Raw genomic sequence first — 23,782 nt, 5'->3', positions numbered from 1 at the left:
CAGTGAAGTTTGTGTTTTCCATCATTAACCAGTGTTTTCTGTGAGAGCAGGAAACACTGTGGTTCCTGACACGGTTGAGGAACTGAGCCGCCATGGTCTTGGTTCAGTGTCCGTCATGCAGGGTACCAGCACCCGGCATGCGATTGAACTTTTGTTGTTAGCCCTCGAGAGTGCATGGCTGGCTGGGGAGCCACGGCTTACAGCCACCACCCAGAATCCTGTCACAAACCCTGGGAAGAAATCCAGATTTGGAGTCTGGTTCTTCTGATTGTAGAGTGCTTTTGTGCTGTTGGAAGGTTGAAAACAGTAAGTTGAGCCTCTGTTATGTTAGTCTAGGACTGTGTGTAGGCTACCCTAAGTCACCTAGCAACCACATGACAGTTGTCAGTAGGGATCAAGTCATAGATATTAGATAGTATATGCCAGCTACTCTGCTGTGCCTTAGGATTCAAAAAGAAAAAAAAAATGTAGTTTCTATACCTTAGAAAGTAATATTCTGTGGCATTCATTGTATGCCCACTTGGGCTCTGGAGTTGTTTCCCCACACACACACTTAAGACAGAGTTTCTCTGTGTAGCACTGGCTGTATTGTAACTTGCTCTGTAGACTGGCCTTGAACTCACAGAGATCCACCTGCCTCTGCTTCCCCGGTGCTGGGAGGAAAGGCATGAACCGCCACTTCCTGGCTACTTTTTTTTTTTTTTTAAAGATTTATTTATTATGTATAATGTATACAGGACCTCTGGAAGAACAGCCAGTGCTCTTAACCTCTGAGCCATCTCTCCAGCCCCCCCCCCCCTTTATAAGATCTTTATTGACAGCTAATTCACATAGTATACAATTTTCCTCTTTGTACAATTTGACAGACTTTAGTCCAGCATCCTCATAGGCCCATGACACCATCACCACTTCCTGTTTTAGAATATCGCTGTCTTCAATTTCTTTTTTTCCTTTTTTTTTCTTGAATGCAGAAATGCTGTTTATTGAAGGAAGGAGGAGGTCTTAAATACAGGCTCAAAGCAAGCACAATGGGAGAACTCTAGAGAGGAGAAGTTTGCTTCAGATGTTTTACAATCTTGCATCTAAGCTGTTAACACACAATATGCTGGATACACAGACAAGGAACTTCCCTTAAGCATTCAGGAGGGTGGACTCTCGCAGGGAATTAGCATAGGAGGATATCAAGGTCAAGGGCAGCAAGCAAAGCAACAATTACCCAAAACAGGGGCCAGGGCCCTACAGGTCCCCCACTTTTACTAAAAAATGAGCTTCTGACTTAGATTGCATGGGACGTCAGCAGGTCACCTTACCCGTCATGGAGACACCCATCCAGGCCACACAGGCGCTCTGTCTTAGGTTGGTGAGCCCTGGCTACTTTTTAAAAAAAGATTTATTTATTTTTACTTTACTGTATAAGTGTTTTTCCCATATGCATGCCTGCACATGTGTGCCTGGTACCTGCAGAAGCCAGAAGAGGGCATTGGATCCCCTAGAACTGGAGTTACAGATGGTTATGAGCTGCCATGTAGATGCTGGAAATCAAACCCAGGTCACCTGGAAGAATAACCAGTTCAGTTAACCTCTAATCCATCTTTCCAGCCCCTGGAATTTCTTCTTAACCTGTGTGTGTATTAGTTTGTCTTTCTTGTGACAAAATGCCTCAGAAAACAACTTGATGATTTTTTTTTTCTCTCACAGTGTCAGAGGCTTCAGCCCATAGTCAGTAGCTCTGTTGCATTGGGGCCCACGTGAAACATCATAGCTGGGCTCAGGTGGTAAAGCCAAGCACCTTAGGTTTACAGGAGGCAGAGAGAGACAGGAAGGGGCTAATGTTCCTGTCAGTGCATAAGGCCTTAGTTTCCCCAGCCAAGTCCCACTTCCTCATATGGCCTGTTCACTATTGACTCATCAATGGACTAACATTGATGATGAAGCTAGCCCTTTCAGGAACTGGTTTCTCTCGAAGTATTACTACCAGCTGTGGACCAGGTCTTCAGTTCATGAGCCTTTCAGTGGTATGTCGTATCTCATCCTATCCCTGCTCATCTCTCTCTAAGTTACCCATAAGCCAATGCATACAATCAGATTTGTTTTTTTCTAGGCTGTGAACTTTGAGAACTGGGAGTTTCTTGCTTTTGTAGTCATAGAGCTTCTGCATAGACTATGCACCATGATGTTTGCTGAACAAATGAGACCTTACATAAATTGGTTCCCAGCCATTGTCCTTCAACACCTCTACGCCAAATTTCAGGTTCCTCTGACTTCATGCTTGGGATGGGGGTGTGGGTACTTCAGTTCTCTAGGTTTCAGAGATACTGTTTTAGTAATGACACTCGGTGACAGTTTCAAGAGCAGTGCAACATTTCAGCATGTACAAAAATCCAAACACTTTTCATACTTTTGCATAGGGCTATTAAGTATGTTTGAAAGGCTGAGAAGTAAGTAGCATATGTTTATTTGCGTACAGTCCTCATCTGAAATATTCAAGTTGGTTGAAGGGTCCAGACAGCAGTTGAGACTAACTATCCGCAGTGTCGGGTAGTACGTGCTGGATGTTCTCAGTAAGTGTTGACTTATTACCATTGTTGTTAGTTATTCAGGAGTGCACCATTGCTCTCTTAACTTTTAAAAATAATGTCTTTCCACAGCCTCAAGGAATAGGCTCCCCTAGTGTTTATCATGCCGTTATTGTCATCTTTTTGGAGTTTTTTGCTTGGGGACTACTGACAGCACCCACATTGGTGGTAAGTAATCTTTAATGTACATACCACTTTTTCTATGGCAGGAAAGATGGCCTGTTTTCCTTTCCATGGTTAACCAATACTAACTGGTCATTTCTCCAGAAGTGACCTTGTGAGTGAATGGGCCTGTCATTGGCTGTGTCCCAGCAGAGGCTTAATCACATCACCAGTGTTGGATAGAGGGAGGGATCTTTACACTGATAGGTTTAGGGAAGGTGAAATTTAGGGCCCATATTACTTGACATAATTACTTTGAGGGAAATTGTATAACTTTTCCCAAGACAGGTTTCTTTTCATTTGAGCACAAGATGTACAAAGACTAAAAGTAATGTTACCTACATTTTCCTAGATTTGGAATGGTAGAAGACTGACTTACTGAACCAGAGAGCTCAGATGATGGTTAATCGCCTCCTGTCAGTGCAGGCAAAGAAACTAGAATGAGGTTCCTTCTCATCTATGGAAGAGTCTGTATCTAGAAAGGAGTGATAAGTTTAAGTGTATAGCTTACAGAATCTCAGAGGGGAATTTTTTGTTTAGTATTGGGTGTATGGGTGTTTTGACTGAATGCATGAGTATCACGTGCATGCCTGATGTCTGTGGAGATATAAGCTCTGCTGGAAGTGAATCTCCAGATGGTTGTGAGCCACCATGTGGGTGCTGGGTATCCATTCCGGCTCCCTGGCAGAGCAGCCAGTGAATGCTCTTAACCATTGAGCCATCCCTTGAGCCCCTTTGGAAGAGGACTTTAAAGCAGTCTCCTTCCTTGTATGTCTGTTCACAAGCTTGAGCTTATATACTGAGGAGACTTCCAAGATTGTTCATAGAAAAGTTAGATGACCATGTAGAGATTGCAAGAGTCTAAAAATGTTTACAATCCATATTGTTTGGCAGATTTATCTACACCTAAATAACAGTTGCTTTTGTGTATAAAATATTGATGTTTCACACAGTTACTTTGAATACACAGGCCATAATCATCTTGAATTAATTGGTTTTTGTTTATAATAAACTGTCATTTATTTAAAGTTAGAATAGTTCTCTCAGTAATGTACTTAGAGTTATAATGATGCCAATTTGGTACATTTTGATTGAGATCCTTTTCCTTTTAAAAAGTACAACTAATTTACCTAAATGTATCATTAGTTCTTCATGCAAGCTAGGGAAGTGCTCTGCCACGATTCCTAGTCCTGATAATGTGGTTTAAGGGCTGAAGTATAACATATTGACAGGACTTATGCAGAATCCCTGCTTCAGTTCTTTGGGTCTTCATTGGAACTAACAGAAAGAGAGCTCAGAAGCTGGAGGTAGGCTCAGGCTCGGGTGGTTCAGAGCACTTGCTCCTCATCCAGAGGACCCTCATTTGCTTCCCAGCACCTATGTTGGGCACTTCAAAAACCACCTGCAATTCCAGCTTCAAGGGAACTGACATTCTCTTTTGGCCTCCATAGGTACCCCCAAGCATGTGACAGACACATACACATAAATAAAAATCCCTTAAAAAAGGAAAAAGATACCTCAAGCTATCATTCCTTCCCTCCCTCCCTTCTCCCTCCCTCCCTCCCTCCCTTCCATACTGGGGATTGATGTAGGGCTCATGCATGCTAATCAAGAGCCCTGCAACCTTTAGTTGTAACTTTGCTATTTTGAAGCCTTAGATAATTCTTATTATCCCCAACAAATACTGGGAGCTGCCTGTGCATAGTAGGTCGCATAGCAGTGTTGCTGACTTAGTAGGTGCTGCTAGTTTCTTCCCTCCTACTCCTCTCCAACTTGTTCCTTATTTTTATTTATAATGAGTATGTTTTCTAAGCTCTCTTGTTGTTGGCAAGAAGAAGAACTGAAGGGAAGGGAAGATTGCTAGTTCTCACAGGATGTCTATACACCAACAGTGTTTCCCCACCGTGGCCACCCCATGTCTTTACAGAGGCAGGCAGCACTGTGAGTGGCAGGAAGGACCACTGGCTTCCGAGTCGGGTGGAGAGCTCAGTTGCTCCTCTATGAGATTGCACAGCACCATGCTAAGTGGAAATTGATATGAAATAAAACTAGATGGGATTAGGAAAGGTGGTTCAAGCTGGGCGGTGGTGGTGCATGCCTTAATCCCAGCACTTGAGAGGCAGAGCCAGCTGGATCTCTTGGTTCAAGGCCTGGTCTACAGAGCAAGTTCCAGGACAGCTACCCAGAGAAACCCTTTTTTTAAAAATGAGGAGGGAGTTGTTTGAAAATGTTAGTGTAGAAATTTTACCGAGACTAAAATGTGATATGTACTTTTTATTTTTTAAGGTATTGCATGAAACCTTCCCTAAACATACATTTCTGATGAATGGCCTAATTCAAGGAGTAAAGGTATGATCATATGTGTATGCACATGTACACATGTATATGCATACATACTTTTGTATACTGATTGCCTAATCCCCAAGGTTTAAGTTTTTATAACTAGATAGCATATAATTTGAGGTATTACTTAATTCTTTTTGGACTCTGGGTTTTACATAAGATTTGACTCAGATATAGGCAACTATGTGTAATCAATTTATATTTCATGTCTTAAAAGAATTCTTGTTCCAGAGTTTTCAGTGCTCTTATAACAATACAAAATAAAGCAGTAAGGATAGCTATGAAAAAGAAAAAAAAAATATTCCCAAATTCTTCATCAATAGATCCTTTTTATAAACAGATAGTCTACTTACCAGTATAAAACAGATGAGGAGATGGGAATGGGGATGGAAAAGTGGGGGGGGGGGGGGGGGGGGGGAGGACAGGGGAACCCATGGCTGATATGTAAAATTAAATTTAAAGAAAAGATGAAAAGAGAACATGTAGAATATGATGCTTGGTGTTTTATTTAATTATAACTTTATACTATTTGATCACAGAAGTAAATGCAATATAAATTATACTTCAATATTAAAAAAAAGCAGATAACTAGCCTATAGTAGTTTTCTAGAATTGCTGGTTTAGTTCCTGTAGTTGGACGTACATTAGCATTTGTTGGCTAATGCTCAGGTAGAGGCCAACAGATGACCTAACCAACTTATGGAAATTTTAAAACAATATGTAGGCAAGAAATAAATTAGTTTATTGAAAGCTTAATGGTTTATTTATTCTAGAAGAAAAGTTGCTATAATTTTGTTGTTATAGCAAAGTGGTTCATGTTTGACGCCTGTGTATACAGCATCCTTTTTAACTTGAACTCGCAGGGTTTGCTGTCCTTCCTCAGTGCCCCACTAATTGGTGCTCTTTCTGATGTTTGGGGCCGGAAATCCTTCTTGCTGCTGACAGTGTTCTTCACCTGTGCCCCCATTCCTCTAATGAAGATCAGCCCCTGGTACGTATATGCTCAGTTCTCTGGACAACTCCTTCTGCAATTGCTGCCTTTTCCTCTTTTTTTTTTTTTCCCGGTTTTTCGAGACAGGGTTTCTCTGTGAAGCCCTACCTATCCTGGAACTTGCTCTGTAGGCCAGGCTGGCCTCGAACTCACAGAGGTCCAACTGCCTCTACTTCCTGAGTGCTGGGATTAAAGGTGTGTGTCACCACTGCCTGGGTTGTTTCCTCTTTCTTTCTTTCTTTCTTTCTTTTTTTTTTTTAATGTGTAGCCCAGGCTGGCCTCGAACTCGTGATCCTCCTGCCTCCTTCAGCATGTCCTACCAGCATGCACCACCATAACTGGTTGTTATCTCTTTCTTAGTGCTTTTTTCTTTCTTTTACTTTCCTTGGCCAGTTTACTTATCAGTGTAGATTTTAATTGTATTTTTTTTTTTTTTTTTTTTTTTTGAGCTAAGGATCGAACCCAGGGCTTTCTGCTTGCTAGGCAAGTGCTTGACTACTGAGTTAAATCCCCAACCCCTAATTTTATTCTTTAGTACATTTATTCTTTGACACAGATAAGACTCAAGAGGAAAAAAAAAAAAAAACCCGAACCTGAGTAATGGTCATGAAGATTTGGAATTAGATGCTACTGTTGGAAGCATCCATCAGAAAACCTTCTTTTGGATTTCATAGTCCAAATTTCAAAACAATATTTTAGAGACTGGAGAGGGGTGCTAATTATTTTCTTAAATAGGGATTTTGTATAGTTCATCACTGTCCGCATTAATTAGGAATGGATTTATCAGTAACGCCCAAAATGATAGTTGCTCAAAATCTGTTTCTTTGTTTTCATATGGAAAAGATTCTGGAGTTGAACAGTCTAGATCTTGAATGTAAGTTATAGTGAGCAAGGCCTCATCTTACTACTCTGTTCTCAGCTATTGTAGCAATACTGAAGCCCCAGCCAGTGTGGCGACCTTAGGTGGCACTGTGGAAAGTATGGCTACAAATCTTTTTGATTTTTGGTGTGTTTTGTTTTGTCAGTAAGACCTTGCTATGTAGCACAAACTGGACTTGACCTGAATGCTGCCCAGCCGCAGAGAGTGCTGTGTCACATGCACAGCAGCCTTCAGAGCCCCCTTCTCCTAAACCTAGCATGACTTACACAGTCAGTTTCGGGTCTGTGGATGCTTCTGTTAGAAGAACATTCTTAGCTCCTGGGATAAAAATTAGGGTGAAAGCCAGGGTAGTACACTTAGTACTCAGGAGGCAGGGACAGGTGAATCTCCCGATTTCTTGGCCAGCCTGGTCTACAGAGTGAGTTCCAGAACAGGCAGGGTTACTCGGAGAAACCCTGTCCTGAGTGTGTGTGTGTGTGTGTGTGTGTGTGTGTGTGTGTGTGTGTATCTATATAGCTATAGATACCTGGTTCATGTATGTGGAGGCCAGAGGTTAGGCTGTTAGTGTCAATTATTTCTCCACCTTGTTTTCTGAGGCAGAGCCTTTCATTGAACCTAGAGAGCATGGTCTTTATGGCTAGACTTGACTGGCTGTGGTCCTGGGATCTGCCTGTCTCCATGCTCCATTGCTGGGGTATAGCCCCTCCCCTCTATGCCCAGCTTTTTACATTTACGTAGGTCTGCACTCAGTCCTCATGCTGGTGCAGCAGGTTAGTTCCCACCAGGCCACCTCCTCAGCCCTTTGTTGATTCTTTACAGTAACTGTCTTGATTTTATGGATACTGCCATTCAGATTTCTCCAATATGAAGAGTTTGTTTGGCTAACAGTTGAAAAGCCAGAAACAACTGAAAGGAACATGCAACTGTATAGGCTCGCCGTGAACGTGCAGCTCTGTACAGGCTCCCTGTGAACGTGCAGCTCTGTACAGGCTCCCTGTGAACGTGCAGTTCTGTACAGGCTCCCTGTGAACGTGCAGCTCTGTACAGGCTCCCTGTGAACGTGCAGCTCTGTACAGGCTCCCTGTGAACGTGCAGTGGCTTGTTTGTCACTTGTGCTTGTCATTTCGAGTTTTTTGCTGGATTTTGTTTCTGTGCAGTACTTGGATGGAAAGTCATAATGAGTGAAGCATACTTAGTTTTTAGCTTATTGCTGATCATATGCTTTCACCGTAACTGGCCTAGGACTTTTGGATGTGTTAATTCATGCATTGTCCTAGAAAGGTCTTGGCTGAAATGAGTTGTTCTTACTGTAACTAATAGACATGAAGGAGCATTTTAAGTACTGGTGATTGTTCTAATCATTCTTTCTTGCTTGCTTCTCATTCTTAGGTGGTACTTTGCTGTTATCTCTGTTTCTGGGGTTTTTGCAGTGACATTCTCTGTGGTATTTGCATATGTAGCAGATATAACTCAAGAACATGAAAGAAGTATGGCTTATGGGCTGGTATGTATACTCATTCCTTCCAAAAGTCTTTTGTGCCTGCTGCAGAATACCTTGTATTAAGTGTTAAGTGACCCTTTCTGCAAGAAATGCTAATGTATAATCATTCATTTCAAAGTCTTTTCAAAGTTGCTATGGTACATGCCTGTAATCTCAGAATTATGAGGCTAACACATATTACTTAATCTATGTTAATTAAACAAGACCACATGAAAGCCTAGAGCCATATAAACTTTTTTTTAATAGTCAAACCAAGACATTTTTATTATTTAGCATTTCGTATACGTTCAATCATACAGTATGTATTATTGTGTGGGTTATTTTGCTTATTTTTTTAAAATTATTTATTTATTAAAATTTTTCATTTTATTTACCAACTCCTGTTCTCCTCCCTCCCCTTCTCCTGCCTCCTCACCTCCCTCCCACTCTGCCCCCATCCACTCCTCAGAGTGGGTAAGGCCTCCCAAGGTAGTCAACAAAGTCTGGCATACCAAGTTGAAGGAGAGCCTAGCCCCTCCCCATTGTATCAAGGCTGAGCAAGGTATTCCATCACAGGGAATGGGCTCTAAAAAGCCAGTTCATGCACCTGGGATAAGTCCTGGTCCTGCTGCCAGGGACCCCACTAATAGATCAAGTCACACAACTGTCACCCACATTCAGCGGGTCTAGTTCGGTCCTACGCAGATTCTTGGGCTGTCAGTCCAGAGTCAGTGAGTTCCAACTAGCACTGGTCAGCTGTCTCTGTGGGTTTCCCCATCATGATCTTGACCCCCCCCTTTTCCTCCTCCTCCTCCTCCTCCTCCTCCTCCTCCTCCTCCTTCTTTTTTTGAATGCCCAATGCCGTTTATTGAAGGAGGGAGGTCTTGAACACAGGCTTACAGCACAATGGGGGAACCCTGGATGGCAGAAGTTTGCTTCTGATTTATTTATTTATTTATTTATTTTGAGCTGAGGATTGAACTCCGAGCCTTGCGCTTGTTAGGCCAGCACTCTACCACTGAGCTAAATCCTCAACCCCGCTTCTGATGTTTTACAATCTTGCATCTAAGCTGTTAATGCCCAATATGCTGGATGCACAGACAAGGAGCTTCCCTTAAGCATTCAGGAGGGTGGAATCTTGCAGGGAATTAGCATAGGGATGATAACATGGTCAAGGTCAGCAAGCAATGCAACAGTTACCCAAAACGGGAGCCAGGGCCCTACAGGTCCTAATACTAAAAAATGAGCTTCTGACTTAGGTTGCATGGGACGTCAGCAGGTCACCTTACCCATCATGGAGACACCTGCCCAGGCCACACAGGCATTCTGTCTTAGGTTGGTGAGCACCCTCCAGGGATTACCCGTCTCTGATACTCATTATCATACAGGCTCAATTGTGTGAGAGCTGCAGAGTTAACTGTTGCCAAAGATCTCTAAGTGGCACTGGGCTTGCAATCTGTGTGTTTGACACAGAAAAGACCAACAGAAGTCTTAACCCACCCATAGCCGGTAGGCTAAAGGCACCTGAGCCATTCCCTTCCTTAACGAGCCTTACTGCAAATTGGAGTCCTTGTAAGATGGTATCCCGAGAGCAACTTGAGTTTGTAAATTTATAACTTTCAAAGCCAATCAAAATGTATATAACTATTGACCTAAATTTGTCATGCCCAATAGAATGAAAGTTTAACTAACTGTGGTAGCTACTTTTGCTGCCAGGGTCTCCACTGTGCTAGCTATAGTAACCAATTATGAAATGGCAATCCCAGAAACAGTAGTAGCGGTGGTCATCACTGTTATAACAGCAACAACGGCAGCAGCGATGTCAAATTCTCTTCTGGAGCGTGTGGGTATCCATTGGCATGGACATAAAAGCTTTGATAGTTACCATTCAGGAATATCTGTAAGTGGTATCATAATTTAAATGATTGTATATCTTGTCAGGTTTTTTTTATTGGAATCCTAAAAATAAGGAAGTAAATCACTACTCATTTAATAACTCACTGAATTAATCTAAAATATAAGAGGCTGACATTTAGGTTAGGGTTCAGTAAATCTTTTCTGAGGCTTTGTGAGCCATTTATAGTCTCTGTCCCATTGTTAGTGTGTATATTGACAGCTCTTTAAGAATGTACTAACCAAACCTGGAGAGATGGCTCAGCAGGTAAGTGAGCTTGCTATCACACCTGATGACCTGTGTTTCATCTCTAGAACCCACATGATAGGAAAGAACCAACTCCTGCAAGTTTTCCTCTGACCTTCACCTAAGTACATCCTCCCTACACACACACACACACCTTAAAAATTGAAGAAAAGAAGGAATATAATACCTTCTTAGCTCATGTGACTCAGTTGGTTGCCAATACCTTCATAGGTATAGTGACTATTGCAGTACAGTCTGCTCTCCTCTCAAATCTAGGAAAAATGGCTACCATAACCATACTAATGTATTGTTGCTTAAATAGCCAGAAGTAGGACAGGGATGAGTTTCAGCAAATATGAGATATGTTTGTGTGTGATAAATGAGTACTGGGTATTTTATCTGATTGGCTCTTAGTTCCACGAAAGACTGATTTCTGATTCAAAGGTACTTACTACAAAAAATGATGATGTTGGGAGGCTAAGGTAGAGGAGGTGTAGGGAGTATCTAGGGGGAAACTCATAAAAATACTAATGATTTTAGTTGGAGGATTAAACTTTTAAAAATGGTAATGAGGCTGATGATAGCCAGGATTAAAAAACAAACAAGAGCCAGGCAGTGGTGGCCAAACCTTTACTCCCAGCACTCGGGAGGCAGAAGCAGGCAGATCTCTGAGTTCAAGGCCAGTCTGGTCTACAGAGTGAGTTCCTGGAATGGCACAAAGCTACACAGAGGAACCCTGTCTCCAAAAACAAAAGCAAAAAAACAAACAAATAAAAACAAAAAACCCAGCTTTATTGGAGTCTACTTAAAATTCATCCATTTCATGTGTCTAGTTAGTGAATTTTAGTAAGCTTGTACAGTTGTGCAGCCATCACTGTAATCTAGTTGGGGGTTGGGGTCATATGGAAGTAACCCGATTTTCCTAGCCAAGCCCTTTGCTTTTTCAGATAGGTCCTTACTATGCCCAGGTTGGCTTGCTTCTGCCTCTGTGCTGGGATTATAGACAAAAAACACTGCACAAGGCTAGTCATAACCTTTAATTAAGAATTTCACAAGCCTGGTATGGTTATGTACACCTTTAATCCCAGGACTCAGGAGGCAGAGGTAGACAGGTGTCTTTGAGTTTGAGGCCAGTCTGGTCTACATAGCAATTTCCAGGCCAGCCAGAACTACATAGCAAGACCCTTTGCAAAGAAAAAAAAACAAGAATTTTCCTGTCTGGTCACTTCTTAGTTTTGGCTAAGGTCAAGTGAAGAAACCCAGCAAATGATACTAACATAGAAATAATGTGGATTTAGAGAAAGGAGAAAATGACCTTGGTAGTCCTTTCTCTTTCCGCCATAAAGAAATGGTCACAAGCTGGTAGAGTTGAGAGGTATAAAACACAGACAGACCCTGATTGGGCCTTTGTTTGCTGCTTTGCAAGTGTGAGCTCATCTGATGTGCTTGGTGAAAGTGCCTTTCCCCTACACTCATTAGGGAGTGCTCTGGCTCCCTAATGAGATACCACCGCTGTCTGGTTTTAGAATATCTCCATCGACCTAGGGAGCACTCTCAGACCCATTTATCATCTGTCCTCCCTCCACCCTTAGCCCAGACAGCAATCTGCACACTCTGTTTCTGCTTTTGCCTTTGGTAGACATTTCGTACAAATTACATAGTGTAAGACAGTCTTCATGTCTGGGATCTTTGACTTAGCGCATCTTGAGGTTTACCGGATTGATCTGTGCTTGCTGTGAGCTGTTTGTTTGGGACAGACTAGAGGTGACTGCCTCTTAATGGGTGTGTGGGTTAAGAGAGAGACCTTTCTAAAGTTTAATTGGGAGGGATTAAACAGCAGCAGCTTTTAGATTTCATTTCATTTCATTTCATGTGTGTTAGCGCTTTGTCTGTGAAGATAAGAAGGGATGATGCCGAGTTTGATTCCTGGGTCCCACATAGTAAAAAGTACAGAACCAAGTGTGACACGGTGTCCTTTTACCTCTGTACATGGGAACAAGCACACACAAATGAATGAATGAATGCCTAAATAAATTGTAAAAAAAAATGTAAAAGCCTGTATTCATTTCAACCATTATTCATAAAGTTGCAAATAAACTATTGATTAACTACATTCAAAAGTCCAAGTGGCATAGAAGCAGTAACGTTCCCAGTTGGATTTCTTCTGTCGTTCACTGAGTGCTGGAGAGTGAACACAGGGCCTCCACAAGGTAGGCAGTCACCTAGCTTTACTTTCCAGTTCCCTCCAAGAGTGTGGTTTTGATTGGGCATTTCTGCCTTCACATCTGCCGATTTGCAGCTCAGGGGTGTGGTATGAAGTGGCAGTGTCTGGGGTGACCCTCTTCTCTCTAATCTTATCTCTGCTTGTCCCCACTTCCTCGGGTCGAGAGAGGGTCTCAGTGCCAGGTAGGTTTGTTCTTTGTAATCCTGCTGTTCATTTAATTATCTATTTAATTTTGATGAGAGAAATCACAACGACATTAAATCTCCTTGTAGCAGTGAGTGACTGTTTATAGAAAGTGTACTGAGCAGTACTAGCATGACTGACAGACAGGAAGGGGCATTCATGAAGTTCTCTGTGTCCTCACTTTCCCTCAGCTAAATCAGCTTGTAGTTCTTGTTGGTTTGCAGGTCTGTTTCCCTATGAATTTGTCGGTAGGATGTACACGTACAAAGGCTCCCAAGTTTAAGAGAGAGTCTGAGAGGCTAGTGCATCTCCTCGGACAAGCATCTGGGGTGCTGCTTTTCCTGCAGACCAGTATGGCAAGGGTGCAGGTGCAGCTGGCTGGGCCGGCAGGGGTCCCAGATAACCCCTCTCTGTTTTGATTGCAGGTTTCAGCGACATTTGCCGCCAGCTTAGTCACCAGTCCTGCAATTGGAGCTTACCTTGGACGAGTGTATGGGGACAGCTTAGTGGTGGTCCTTGCTACAGCAATAGCCCTGCTAGACATTTGTTTTATCCTCGTTGCTGTGCCAGAATCATTGCCTGAGAAGATGCGACCAGCATCTTGGGGAGCTCCCATTTCCTGGGAACAGGCTGACCCCTTTGCAGTAAGTGTCTCCTTGACAAAAGAGTGAATACCGGATGCAGTGGAGTCGGATTACTTCTCTCTAGATGTTTTTCGGGGAAAGCATCTTAAGGTGTATTTATATATGTATTAAAATCAGGGTCTCACTGGGTAGCCCAAGCTGGCCCATTATTTGATCCTTGTTTATCATTCTCCTGAGTTCTGCAATTATAAGCATGAACCACCATACAAGGCTAAAGATTTTTTATTTTTTAACATTTTGAAATACTTTTTAGACTAGTTTGGGAAGGATTAAGTAAAGAGAAAACTTGTGAGTTTTTAACTTAGGTGTACCTTGATGTTCCTCCTCCTATTCTAGTCTTTAAAAAAAGTGGGCCAAGATTCCATAGTGCTGCTGATCTGTATCACGGTGTTTCTCTCCTACCTACCGGAGGCAGGCCAGTACTCCAGCTTCTTCCTATACCTCAGACAGGTAAGGTCCCACCATAGTAGTTGTCATGTTTAGCGCTGTGAAAACAGTATTTCGTTTTCAGGGAGCTTTACTCACATGTAAAATGAATGCTCGCCCTAGTGTGCTTTCTGCTGCTCTGATAAAACACTCTTGCCCAGAGCAGCTTGGGGAAGAGACTTTATGTTTGCATTCTACTTCCATGTTTCGGTCCCTCATTGAAGGAGAACAGGCCAGGGACTGCAGCAGACACCATACATGAATGCTGCTTATTGCCTTGTTCCTCCAGTGCATGTTCAGCTGCCTTTCTCTTACCTCCCAGGACCACCTTGCCCCACCTGTAGTGTACTGGACCCTCCTACATCAGTCATTAATTAAGAAAGTGTTGGGCCTGGAGAGATGGCTCAGAGGTTAAGAGCACTGACTGCTCTTCCAGAGGTCCTGAGTTCAATTCCCAGCAACCACATGGTGGCTCACAACCATCTGTAATGAGACCTGGCAATCTCTTCTGTGTACATAATAAATAAACCTTTAAAAAATAAATAATTCTTTTAAAAAGAAAGAAAGAAAAAGAAGAAAGAAAGAAAGAAAGAAAGAAAGAAAGAAAGAAAGAAAGAAAGAAAGAAAGAAAAGAAAAGAAAGAGAAGAAAGAAAAGTGTCCACACAAACTTGCCTAGAGGCCAATCTGATGGAGACATTTTCTCAATTATGGTTTTCTCTTCCTGGATGACTCTAGTTTGTGTCAAGTTCACACACACACTCACACACTCACACACACACTCACACAAAATCAAAAAACAAGAGAATACTATTTTAGCCAGGTGTTGGTGGCGCTCGGGAGGCAGAGCCAGGTGGATCTCTGTGAGTTCGAGGCCAGTGTGAGCTACAGAGTGAGTTCCAGGAAAGGCACAAAGCTACACAGAGAAACCCTGTCTCAAAAAGCCAAAAAAAAAAAAAAAAAAAAAAGAATACTATTTTATAAACAACAGCCAACAAGAATTTTTTTTGTTTTTCAAGATAGGATTTCTTTGTAGGAACCAAGGATTTAACCTCCTGTTCAGAGTTCCTATTTCTGTTCCCCATCTTTGGTACCAGAGATGAAACCCAAGACCTCATGTTGCAGTTATTTGTAAAGTGATTTTGGTTGCTTGATAGTCTTCTTTGATAGCATAGTATAGCCAAATAAAAGGGATTTGTTAAGTATAAGAAGGAATTTTCCATATGTAAGTCATTTTTCTGTAGAATCCTTTGTGTATAAGTAATTTAAAATTAGAATGAAAAGTCATTGATTTCTAGCCATTTACTATTAATGTACAAGTAGTTACACTAACTTGATGTTTTCTGTGCTTCTTTTTTCATTAATTTTACTTGTTTTGGAAACCTTCTAGATAATGAAATTTTCCCCAGAGAGTGTCGCAGCCTTTATAGCAGTACTTGGGATTCTGTCCATTATTGCACAGGTGAGTTTCTGTTGGAGTGATGTCATAGAGGGCAGCCCATCCAAAAGAGGCCTCATACAGTGATGGCATGTTGGGAGATCTTGTTTTGTTTGGGAGATGGGGTCTCTCTATGTAGTCCTGACTCTTCTGGGGTTCACCATGTAGACCCAGCTGGCCTCGAACTCAGAGATCCTCCTGCTTCTACTTCCCAAGTCCTGGGATTAAAGGCATGTGCCGCCATGTCTGACAAGACATGATGAGAGTCTCTGATCTATTAAAAAACTTACGTTAATGTAGCCAGTAATTGATCAGATTTTTAGGCTGGATACACATTAGTGAATATGTGATGTATAACAAGAATGACAGTTCATTGATTATATCCAAACTCCTTGTTCTGTGAAGTCACTCATCAGCAAGTGTTCACTGAATGTCTATAGTACAACAGGCACTGTGGATAAAACCTGCGGTTTATAGTTTATGTTGTAGAGAATGAAACATGATGTGGGTAAGTTGTTGGAAACATAAGTTATGATGAAAACTTCAAAGAAAGGGAGAAGTGGGAAGGTGTTATTAGTAAGCAGGGTCTGGGAAGTACTTGACGTTCCAGGTGGCACTTGGCCAAGGGTCTGCAGAATAAGCTGTAGAAGTAGCTGGTGGAGAGTTTTAAGTGGTTGGATGATGGGAATAATGCCCCAGGGTGAGAATGGTCGAGGTCCGAGTAAGAAAGCAGAGGCCTGTTTGCTACTGCTGGTGTGGATAAGGGAAGGGAGGAAGGCTAGCAAGTAGATCTCAAGGGGCTCCTGGAAGCCTTGGTAAGCCCAGTAGGTGAACAGTGATTGTTCTTGTAGTCTTGTGTGAGAGATTCTCAGCAGTGAGTGAGCCTTGATAATTGTGCACAGGATGTGACCCCAGGAAGGGAGGAGACCTGTGTTTCTGGATTCTGTTCATGGCCTTTTGTTCCCACTTGCAAGTCTGTAAACAGGCTAGCAATGCACAAGGAGATGTTTTGATGCTGAGCAGAGGTGAACCCAGGCTCTCTTTTTCTAACCTTTCCTGAATTAGGAGTTATTGGTCCCTAGCTTCTTAAATTGAGAAACCTGAATTCTATATGTCAACAGTTACTAGTTGACTGTGTTGAATGAAGGTCTGTGAGGTGCTGCTTTACAGGCAGGTTTTGTGTAGTTGTGATCTGTGTTTGGAAACCAAGAGTGCATGCCCCTGCCCACGGCTGGCCCTTCAGCTGCCAACTGTGTATGGGGCCAGCCTCCTGAGGCAGCAGGGATTTCATCAAGGTGAATCTAGTTTTAGCAGTGCTTTTTCTTGGGGTGCATCAGTGATGAGACCCTGTGAACCTCTAGAGCAGTGGTTCTCAACCTACTGGTTGCAAACCCTTTGGGGGTTGCATATCAGATATCTGGCATATCAGATATTTACATTACAATTCATAACAGTGGCAAAATTACAGTTATGAAGTAGCAATGAAAATAATTATATGGTTGGGGGTCACCACAACATTGAGGAATTGTATTAAAGGCCACAGCACTAGGAAGGTTGAGACCCACTGCTTTAGAGCCTTAAGAGGAAGCAAGACTTTTGAGATGCAAACGCTATGTTTGGGGGTAGTCTTGAGTTCACTTTCCCAAATTCTTTAAGCTTTGCATCCTCATTCTTCCCAGAAATTGGATGCCACAGTGTATGCAAAGGGGTGTAATAAAGAAACTATTTCAGAAATAAAAACTGAAATAGTTTCTTTACAAAGAAGGGGGGACAGTCTTTATTGTACATAAGAGAGAGAACAGCCAAAGGTATTTGGAAGAGTCCAGAGCAGAGAGAAACAGACTGAACATGGCTAGGGCTAGGGAAGTGGGAATAGCAAGAGATAGCCAGAGAGGGAATAGGAAACAGTAGTTGTAAGAAGGATAAGTAGCTGGGGGTGGGGAGGGAAGGGCCAGGAAGCGCCTGTGGACTTTGAAACTTACAAGGATACTTGTGAATAGGGATTGAGGGAGCCTGGAGTGTGAGCGTTGATATGCAACCACAGGTGTATGTCAGTGGTGAACCATATGTCCCTTCTGCCAGAGGTGAGGGAAATGACTCCTTTTGGCAGATGGAACATTTTTACAAGTTCCTGAGGAATGCTGGCTTTTATCTAATGACCAGAAATCCTTTTATAGGCCAGCTTGAATTGAGCCAAGACTATCATTTCTGGACATATGGACTTCCTGAGACCTAAAACAGAGTCTTGAGTGTACTCAAGTTGTCTTTTGACTAACTGGTCAGAAGAGGGTAGCAGATCTCATTACAGATGGTTGTGAGCCACCATGTGGTTGCTGGGAATTGAACTCAGGACCTCTGGAAGAGCAATCAGTGCTCTTAACCTCTGAGCCATCTCTCCAGCCCCCCCCCCCCCCGTTTAAAACTTATTTTTTTATTTAATCTTATTTTTATGTGCATTAGTGTGAATGTGTCAGATCTCCTGGACAGGAGTTACAGATGTGAGCTGGGAATTGAACCCAGGTCCTCTGGAAGAGCAGCCAGTGCTCCTAACCCCTGAGCCATCTTTCCAGCCCCTCTTTTGACTAACTGAAGTCTGTCTCTGATACATTCTATAAGTAAAGCAGAAATTCTTGCATTCTAGTCCTTCCAATATGTAAGTTGTCTGTAATGCTTTACCCAGATGGTTTTTTAGTGAGTTGAACTTCTGGCATACTGCTGCTCAGCAAATTTTGTGGATTGGCTCCTAAAGAGTCTAATCGCACAAGGGGACTAGGTCCTGTATACTCTTCACTTTTACCAGTCTTAAAGAGAGCTGAGAGCTCAGATCCTGTAGGAGCGTGATCTGTGGTAGTGGGTTATCACTTAAAATCCTTTTAGGAACCTATTTTGAGGCAAGTACTCATTCTAACTCATGGCTAGCCTAGAATTCAATTCTAGCTTGGGCTGGCCTCAAACACAGGTCAGCTCTCCTGAGTCACCACATCTAGATATAAAAGCAGCTTTATTTACTTTTTACTGGCATATTTGTTACCAAACCTCATAAAAAATGTCAAATGATTAAATTTCAACTTATACTTTGTAATTAGTTGATGTGTGAGGAAGTGCTGAGAGTGATTATTGGCACCACTTCTACAGACTTACTAGCTATTTTGGGTGGTGTGTTCAAGTTTAGTTAAAATAGCAATTTTTGTTTGTTTGTTTTTTGTTTTTGTTTTTGTTTTTCGAGACAGGGTTTCTCTGTGTAGCTTTGCGCCTTTTCTGGAACTCACTCTGTAGCCCAGGCTGGCCTCGAACTCACAGAGATTTGCCTGGCTCTGCCTCCCGAGTGCTGGGATTAAAGGCGTGCGCCACCACTGCCTGGCTTATTTTTGATGCCCTAATCCATTCTGAGTTTCATTTAGATTTGAAATAGAGGGATGTCCATCTAATCACAAAAACATTTATTAAATGCTTCCTATGTGCCAAGAGCTCTCAGCACTTTGTGTAAATGCCTCATTTTATCCACTGTTGAATTCTGACATTGCTATTAGCTCCACTTGTTAAGAGGAAACTGAAGTAGACTTATTCAGGGTCTCAGAGATCATGGTCCAGCCTGTTCTTTCAGTCTGTGCTCTTAAATCAAATTTTCCCAAATCATACTTAGTAAACTCCTATACATTTCATAGAACCTTCATAGTTTCAACAGCAGGTTTAGAGGAAGTGGTGGGTAGTCACTGGGCTGTCGGATTGCATTGAGGTCTGTCTTCGTTAACTTTGTATGGCTGTGATAAGACACCATGACCAAGCCAACTTATAGAAGAAAGAAAGAGTTTAATCTGGGCTTCACCGTTCCAGAGGGTTAGAGTAGATGACTGTCATAGCAGGGAGCATGGTGGTGGCTGGTGACAGGCATGAACTATGAGCTCTGAGTGAGTTGGGGCAGTTAATGCTGAAAAACCACACTGTGTAAAAGGTGCTTCATCAGAGTGAAAGAAAACACCTTTTTTTTTCTGTGTTTAAAAACTTTGTGAAATAGTCTAGCGAGATGGCTCAGTGGGTAAAGGTACTTGCCACCAAGCCTGAATACCTGAGTTCAATCCTTGGGACCCTTATGTGGAAAGAAAGAATCAATTCCAGTAGGTAGGTAGGTAGGTAGGTAGGTAGGTAGGTAGGTAGATAAATAAATAAATGCAATTTAAAAAAAAAAAACTTTGTGATAATCATGTGTGTTTGTTTGTCTTCTAGACCATAGTCTTGAGTTTACTCATGAGGTCAATTGGAAATAAGAACACCATCTTATTGGGTCTAGGATTTCAAATATTGCAGCTGGCATGGTATGGCTTTGGTTCAGAACCTTGGTAGGTATAATATTGTAATGTTCATTTTCTTAATTTTTTTTTATATTCTTAGAAATTTTCATTTACTTGTATAATGTCTTTTGATCATATTAGTCCTTTACTACCTGCCTCCCAATCCTCTTCCGACTCCCCAGTAATATATCTCTCTCCCAACCTCGTAGACACTGTGTGAATTTAACCCAGAATCCAGTTAGTACTATCCATGTATGCATAGTGTGGTGTGGGGCACGGGCATCCTACCTATAGCCACACCCCCATCAAAACTTTTTTTCCTGTGTGTTTTTTTGTTTTTGAGACATGTTCCCTCTTCTTTCCTTTTCAGCTCAGGTTGCCTAAGCCTCACAAGTGCTGGGACTACAGGTGTGCACAACCATGCCCAGCCCTGCCCTTTTCTTCTCAGCCAAGCCACTGACTTTGGCCTGCTTCTTGCTGGGCTTTAGAGCATGCATAGTACAATTTCTCACATACATTTGTATGTTGTAGACTGGCTTAAGGCTAAATAGTGGCAGGATTTTGTTTGTTGTTGACATGAGATTATTAAGCTATTGAATCTGTAAGGTGCATTTAATCTAATCAGTTTGTTACTAGGAAACAGCACAGGATTCTGGAGCAAAGCCTTACATCTGTTTTGTCTTTCTAGTTGGGAGGAAAAGTTTACTAGTGTGCCTCCCTGGCAGGTTGAGTGGGCATAGTCCACTTCTTCCATCCTGGCTCACGACCAGGCTCAGCTTCTTACAGGCTGTTTTCCTGCAGGCTGGTGTTGATGGTTGGGTGGGCTGCCCACCTCTTTGGGTTTGGGTATTATTAGTAAACACTAATGTTTAGTGTTTTAGTGTGTTTCAGTGAGTGATGTATTTTCCAGTCCAGCTTTTGCAGAGGTGAAGTTTTTTGGTTTTTGGGTTTTTTTTGTTTTGGTGTTTTTTTTGTTTTTTTGTTTTTGTTTTTGTTTTTTTTGCACAAATGTGAAGTATTTCAAACAAGAAGCCAGGAGCATCTACTTTCTAGATTTTATCCCAGTCAGTGGTCTTTAAACTGAAACAAAAATCCATGGAAACTTTGGATGATTACTGGCCTCAGTGTTTACATACACTTGATGTTTCTTAGTAATTGTATGTCTGATCCTCCACGTAGCCTCTCAACTTCCCACAGAATATTCCACATACATCATGGTTTGGAACTTGATAACCCAGTTTTACAAACACACCATCTTTGTGAACAAGTAGTTACTGTTTCCGGAGCACACAGGGCTATATACCTTTAAATGACTTGCCCAGAGCCAATTAGAGGAACAGAGAAAGTACACTTCTCTTTTCTGTACCACAGCCATTGCACAGTCAGGATGACTTGGTTTGATGTGACAGGTAAAATGGAGAAGCGGTATTAATTTTTGTTTTGCTGCTCTGATTACAGGATGATGTGGGCTGCTGGGGCAGTGGCAGCCATGTCTAGCATTACCTTTCCAGCTGTTAGTGCCCTTGTTTCACGGACTGCTGATGCCGATCAACAGGGTGAGTGGATAGGAACATTTGCTGCCTGTGGGAAAGCAGGTTCTGAGGTGGCTAGTCATCCCTTGTCTTAAATATTGACTGTTTCGCTGTTAGGGCGTTTGCATCACTGTGATAAAGTGCCTGACAGAAACAGCTTATTGGAATTACATTGGCTATGGAGCTTTTTTAAAAAATGATTTATTTATTTTTAATGTATTGGTGTCTTGCCTACATATATGTCTGTGTGAGATTGTGTGATACCCTGGAACTAGAGTTATAGACAGTTGTGAGCTGTTTGTGGTTGCTGGGAATTGAACCCTGGTTCACTGGAAGAGCAGTCAGTGCTTTTCACCTCTGAGCCATTTCTCCAGCTCTGGTTGTAGAGTTTTTAACAGGTCAGTCCATGGTTGCTTGGCCTCAGTTTGTAGGCCCAGAGGGAGGAATATGTCAGCAGGGGCAGGCATGTGGTAGAAGCTACTCACCATTGTTGTTGAGAAAGTCGATAGCAAGAAGCCAGGAACAAGATGTATTTCCAAGAACTCATCCCAGCATTCTGGTTCTTGGGCCTCCCCAAATAGTACTACTAATAGGGACTGAAATTCAACACATGAGCCTGTGAGGGACAGTGCACATCCATATCCTGATTTCCTAGTGAAGTTTCACTGTCATTTTGCTATTGTGATAGTACCTTAGGGTTCATTGTAACCCTTTAAAATTCTGTAGCTTTAGTGGTTTATAGATACAAGACGTGAGTAAATATAGAAGGGTTTTGCAGTAGGAACATTAGCTGTTGGCATGCTAACATGAAAACAGACCTTCCTGTACCTGGTAGAACAGTGGCAAGGCCTGTGGTTAAAAACAAGTTGCATTTTTATTTAGCAAGATGATCCTAAAGAAATTGAAATCAAACGCAGTAGTATATATTTGACTGAGTAGCAAACTGTGGGACAGTTTTAATGTACTTATGCGTTCCTGGCTGATGTGCTTTTGCTACCCAGAGTTCATCCTGTTATGTCTGGGCTTGCATTTGTATAACATAGGGCAGTAGCTACTGATGGCTTCTGTTAGAGTAAGTTACTAGTATTTGTTAACTATCTGTTTAGATTGATTTCATGTTTGTCGATTTTTTTAGAGTAGGAGAAAGGATAATGTGATAAATGATTTCTTTAAACATGTAGGTGTTGTTCAAGGAATGATAACAGGAATCCGAGGATTGTGCAATGGTCTGGGACCAGCCCTTTATGGGTTCATTTTCTACATATTCCATGTGGAACTTAAGGAACTGCCAATCACAGGTTCAGACCTGGGGACCAACACAAGCCCTCAGCACCACTTTGAACAGGTAATTCTTCATTTGCATGTTAAAGTGTCCCACTTATTTGGCTGGACTACAGGATGGTTTTGAAAACAAAAGCTTTAATGCAAGACTGTTTCTGGTCTTCTGAGACAGAGCCCACTGTAGTTCCAGGAACTCACTGTGTGGCCTGTGCTGAGCCTTCTGCCTCAGCCTTCTGAATACTGAGATTACACAAGAGCCAGCCAATGATGTCCACCTGAAGTTCTTAGTTTACTTTTAGGTCAGATGAAACCTCTAATGGATTGGGGCTTTAGCCCTGCTATAGAGTGCTTGCCTAGCATGCATGAATGGGCCCTCCATTCAGCCCGACATTGTTAAAACAATAATTAATCTTTAAAGTCCAAGAAACTTTTCTTCTGAGTATCTTCTTGCAAAATTGTCTGTGCGTCCTTTTTCCTCTCAGAATGAAAACATTTCAAAGCCTACTGTCAGTTTGTATGTAATGGCATGTCAGCTATTTCTGCATTCCATACTGCTGCTTTTCTGTATCACCGCTGTCACCGTCTCTAGATGGAGACGGTTATGCATACGTCTGTTGATGTGTTTGCTTCATTCCCTCCTCGTAACTGAAATTACCAACGCCAAGCCACAGGAACCATTGAGCCAAATGCAAACAGCTCTTCGGTTTCCTTGATTTAGCAAGAATTTTCCCCAGCCAAGCCTATTTCAAAAAAAAAAAACAACAAAAAACCAGCGGGCCACATACAACAAAATCTGACCGACCGTGCAGGGTTGTGTGTCAGAATGAATGTGATCTGGGTTAAAATAAAATCTGTTTACCTGTTTTATTTTTCTGTGGTTAGCAATGTTGTGTTTTGAAACAAAGCGAAGGTATTAATTCTATATGTGTCAGTATGTCACCTTTGCTTGACTCTGAGCCCCTGTCTTCCTCTTGGGACTAGCAGATTGAGTGGAGGTGCCTGAACACCTGTTTTCAGGTTCTGTGCTAAAAGCAATGCAGGTTGTCTTCGTGCAGGACTTTACAGTAATCTGGGTGGTGGTTGTACATACCTTTAATCCCACAGGAGGATCTCTGTGAGTTGGAGGCCACCAGGACAGCCAGAGCTGTATACACAGAACCCCTGTCTCAAAAAACAAAACAACAAAAAATCCGAG

At 42.1% G+C, this 23,782-nt stretch overlaps 1 protein-coding gene across 2 annotated transcripts in view; it reads left to right on the top strand.

Moving 5' to 3' along the window:
• The window catches only part of Mfsd14a (major facilitator superfamily domain containing 14A), a 52,257-nt gene that overhangs the window by 12,672 nt on the left and 15,803 nt on the right, over positions 1 to 23,782 (top strand). For both annotated transcript variants that reach the window (XM_036190500.1, XM_036190498.1), the window contains exons 2-11: positions 2,649 to 2,744; positions 5,025 to 5,087; positions 5,945 to 6,072; positions 8,342 to 8,456; positions 13,405 to 13,623; positions 13,960 to 14,073; positions 15,438 to 15,509; positions 19,710 to 19,822; positions 21,233 to 21,330; positions 22,488 to 22,651. In XM_036190500.1, the coding sequence (XP_036046393.1) occupies positions 2,649 to 2,744; positions 5,025 to 5,087; positions 5,945 to 6,072; positions 8,342 to 8,456; positions 13,405 to 13,623; positions 13,960 to 14,073; positions 15,438 to 15,509; positions 19,710 to 19,822; positions 21,233 to 21,330; positions 22,488 to 22,651 (1,182 nt within the window). The remainder of the gene's footprint in view (positions 1 to 2,648; positions 2,745 to 5,024; positions 5,088 to 5,944; positions 6,073 to 8,341; positions 8,457 to 13,404; positions 13,624 to 13,959; positions 14,074 to 15,437; positions 15,510 to 19,709; positions 19,823 to 21,232; positions 21,331 to 22,487; positions 22,652 to 23,782) is intronic.

The sequence above is a fragment of the Onychomys torridus genome, chromosome 6, assembly GCF_903995425.1.
Source record: "Onychomys torridus chromosome 6, mOncTor1.1, whole genome shotgun sequence".
NCBI lineage: Eukaryota > Metazoa > Chordata > Mammalia > Rodentia > Cricetidae > Onychomys > Onychomys torridus.
The sequence above is the reverse complement of the archived record's forward strand: the minus strand, read 5'-3'. Positions and strand labels throughout refer to the sequence as shown.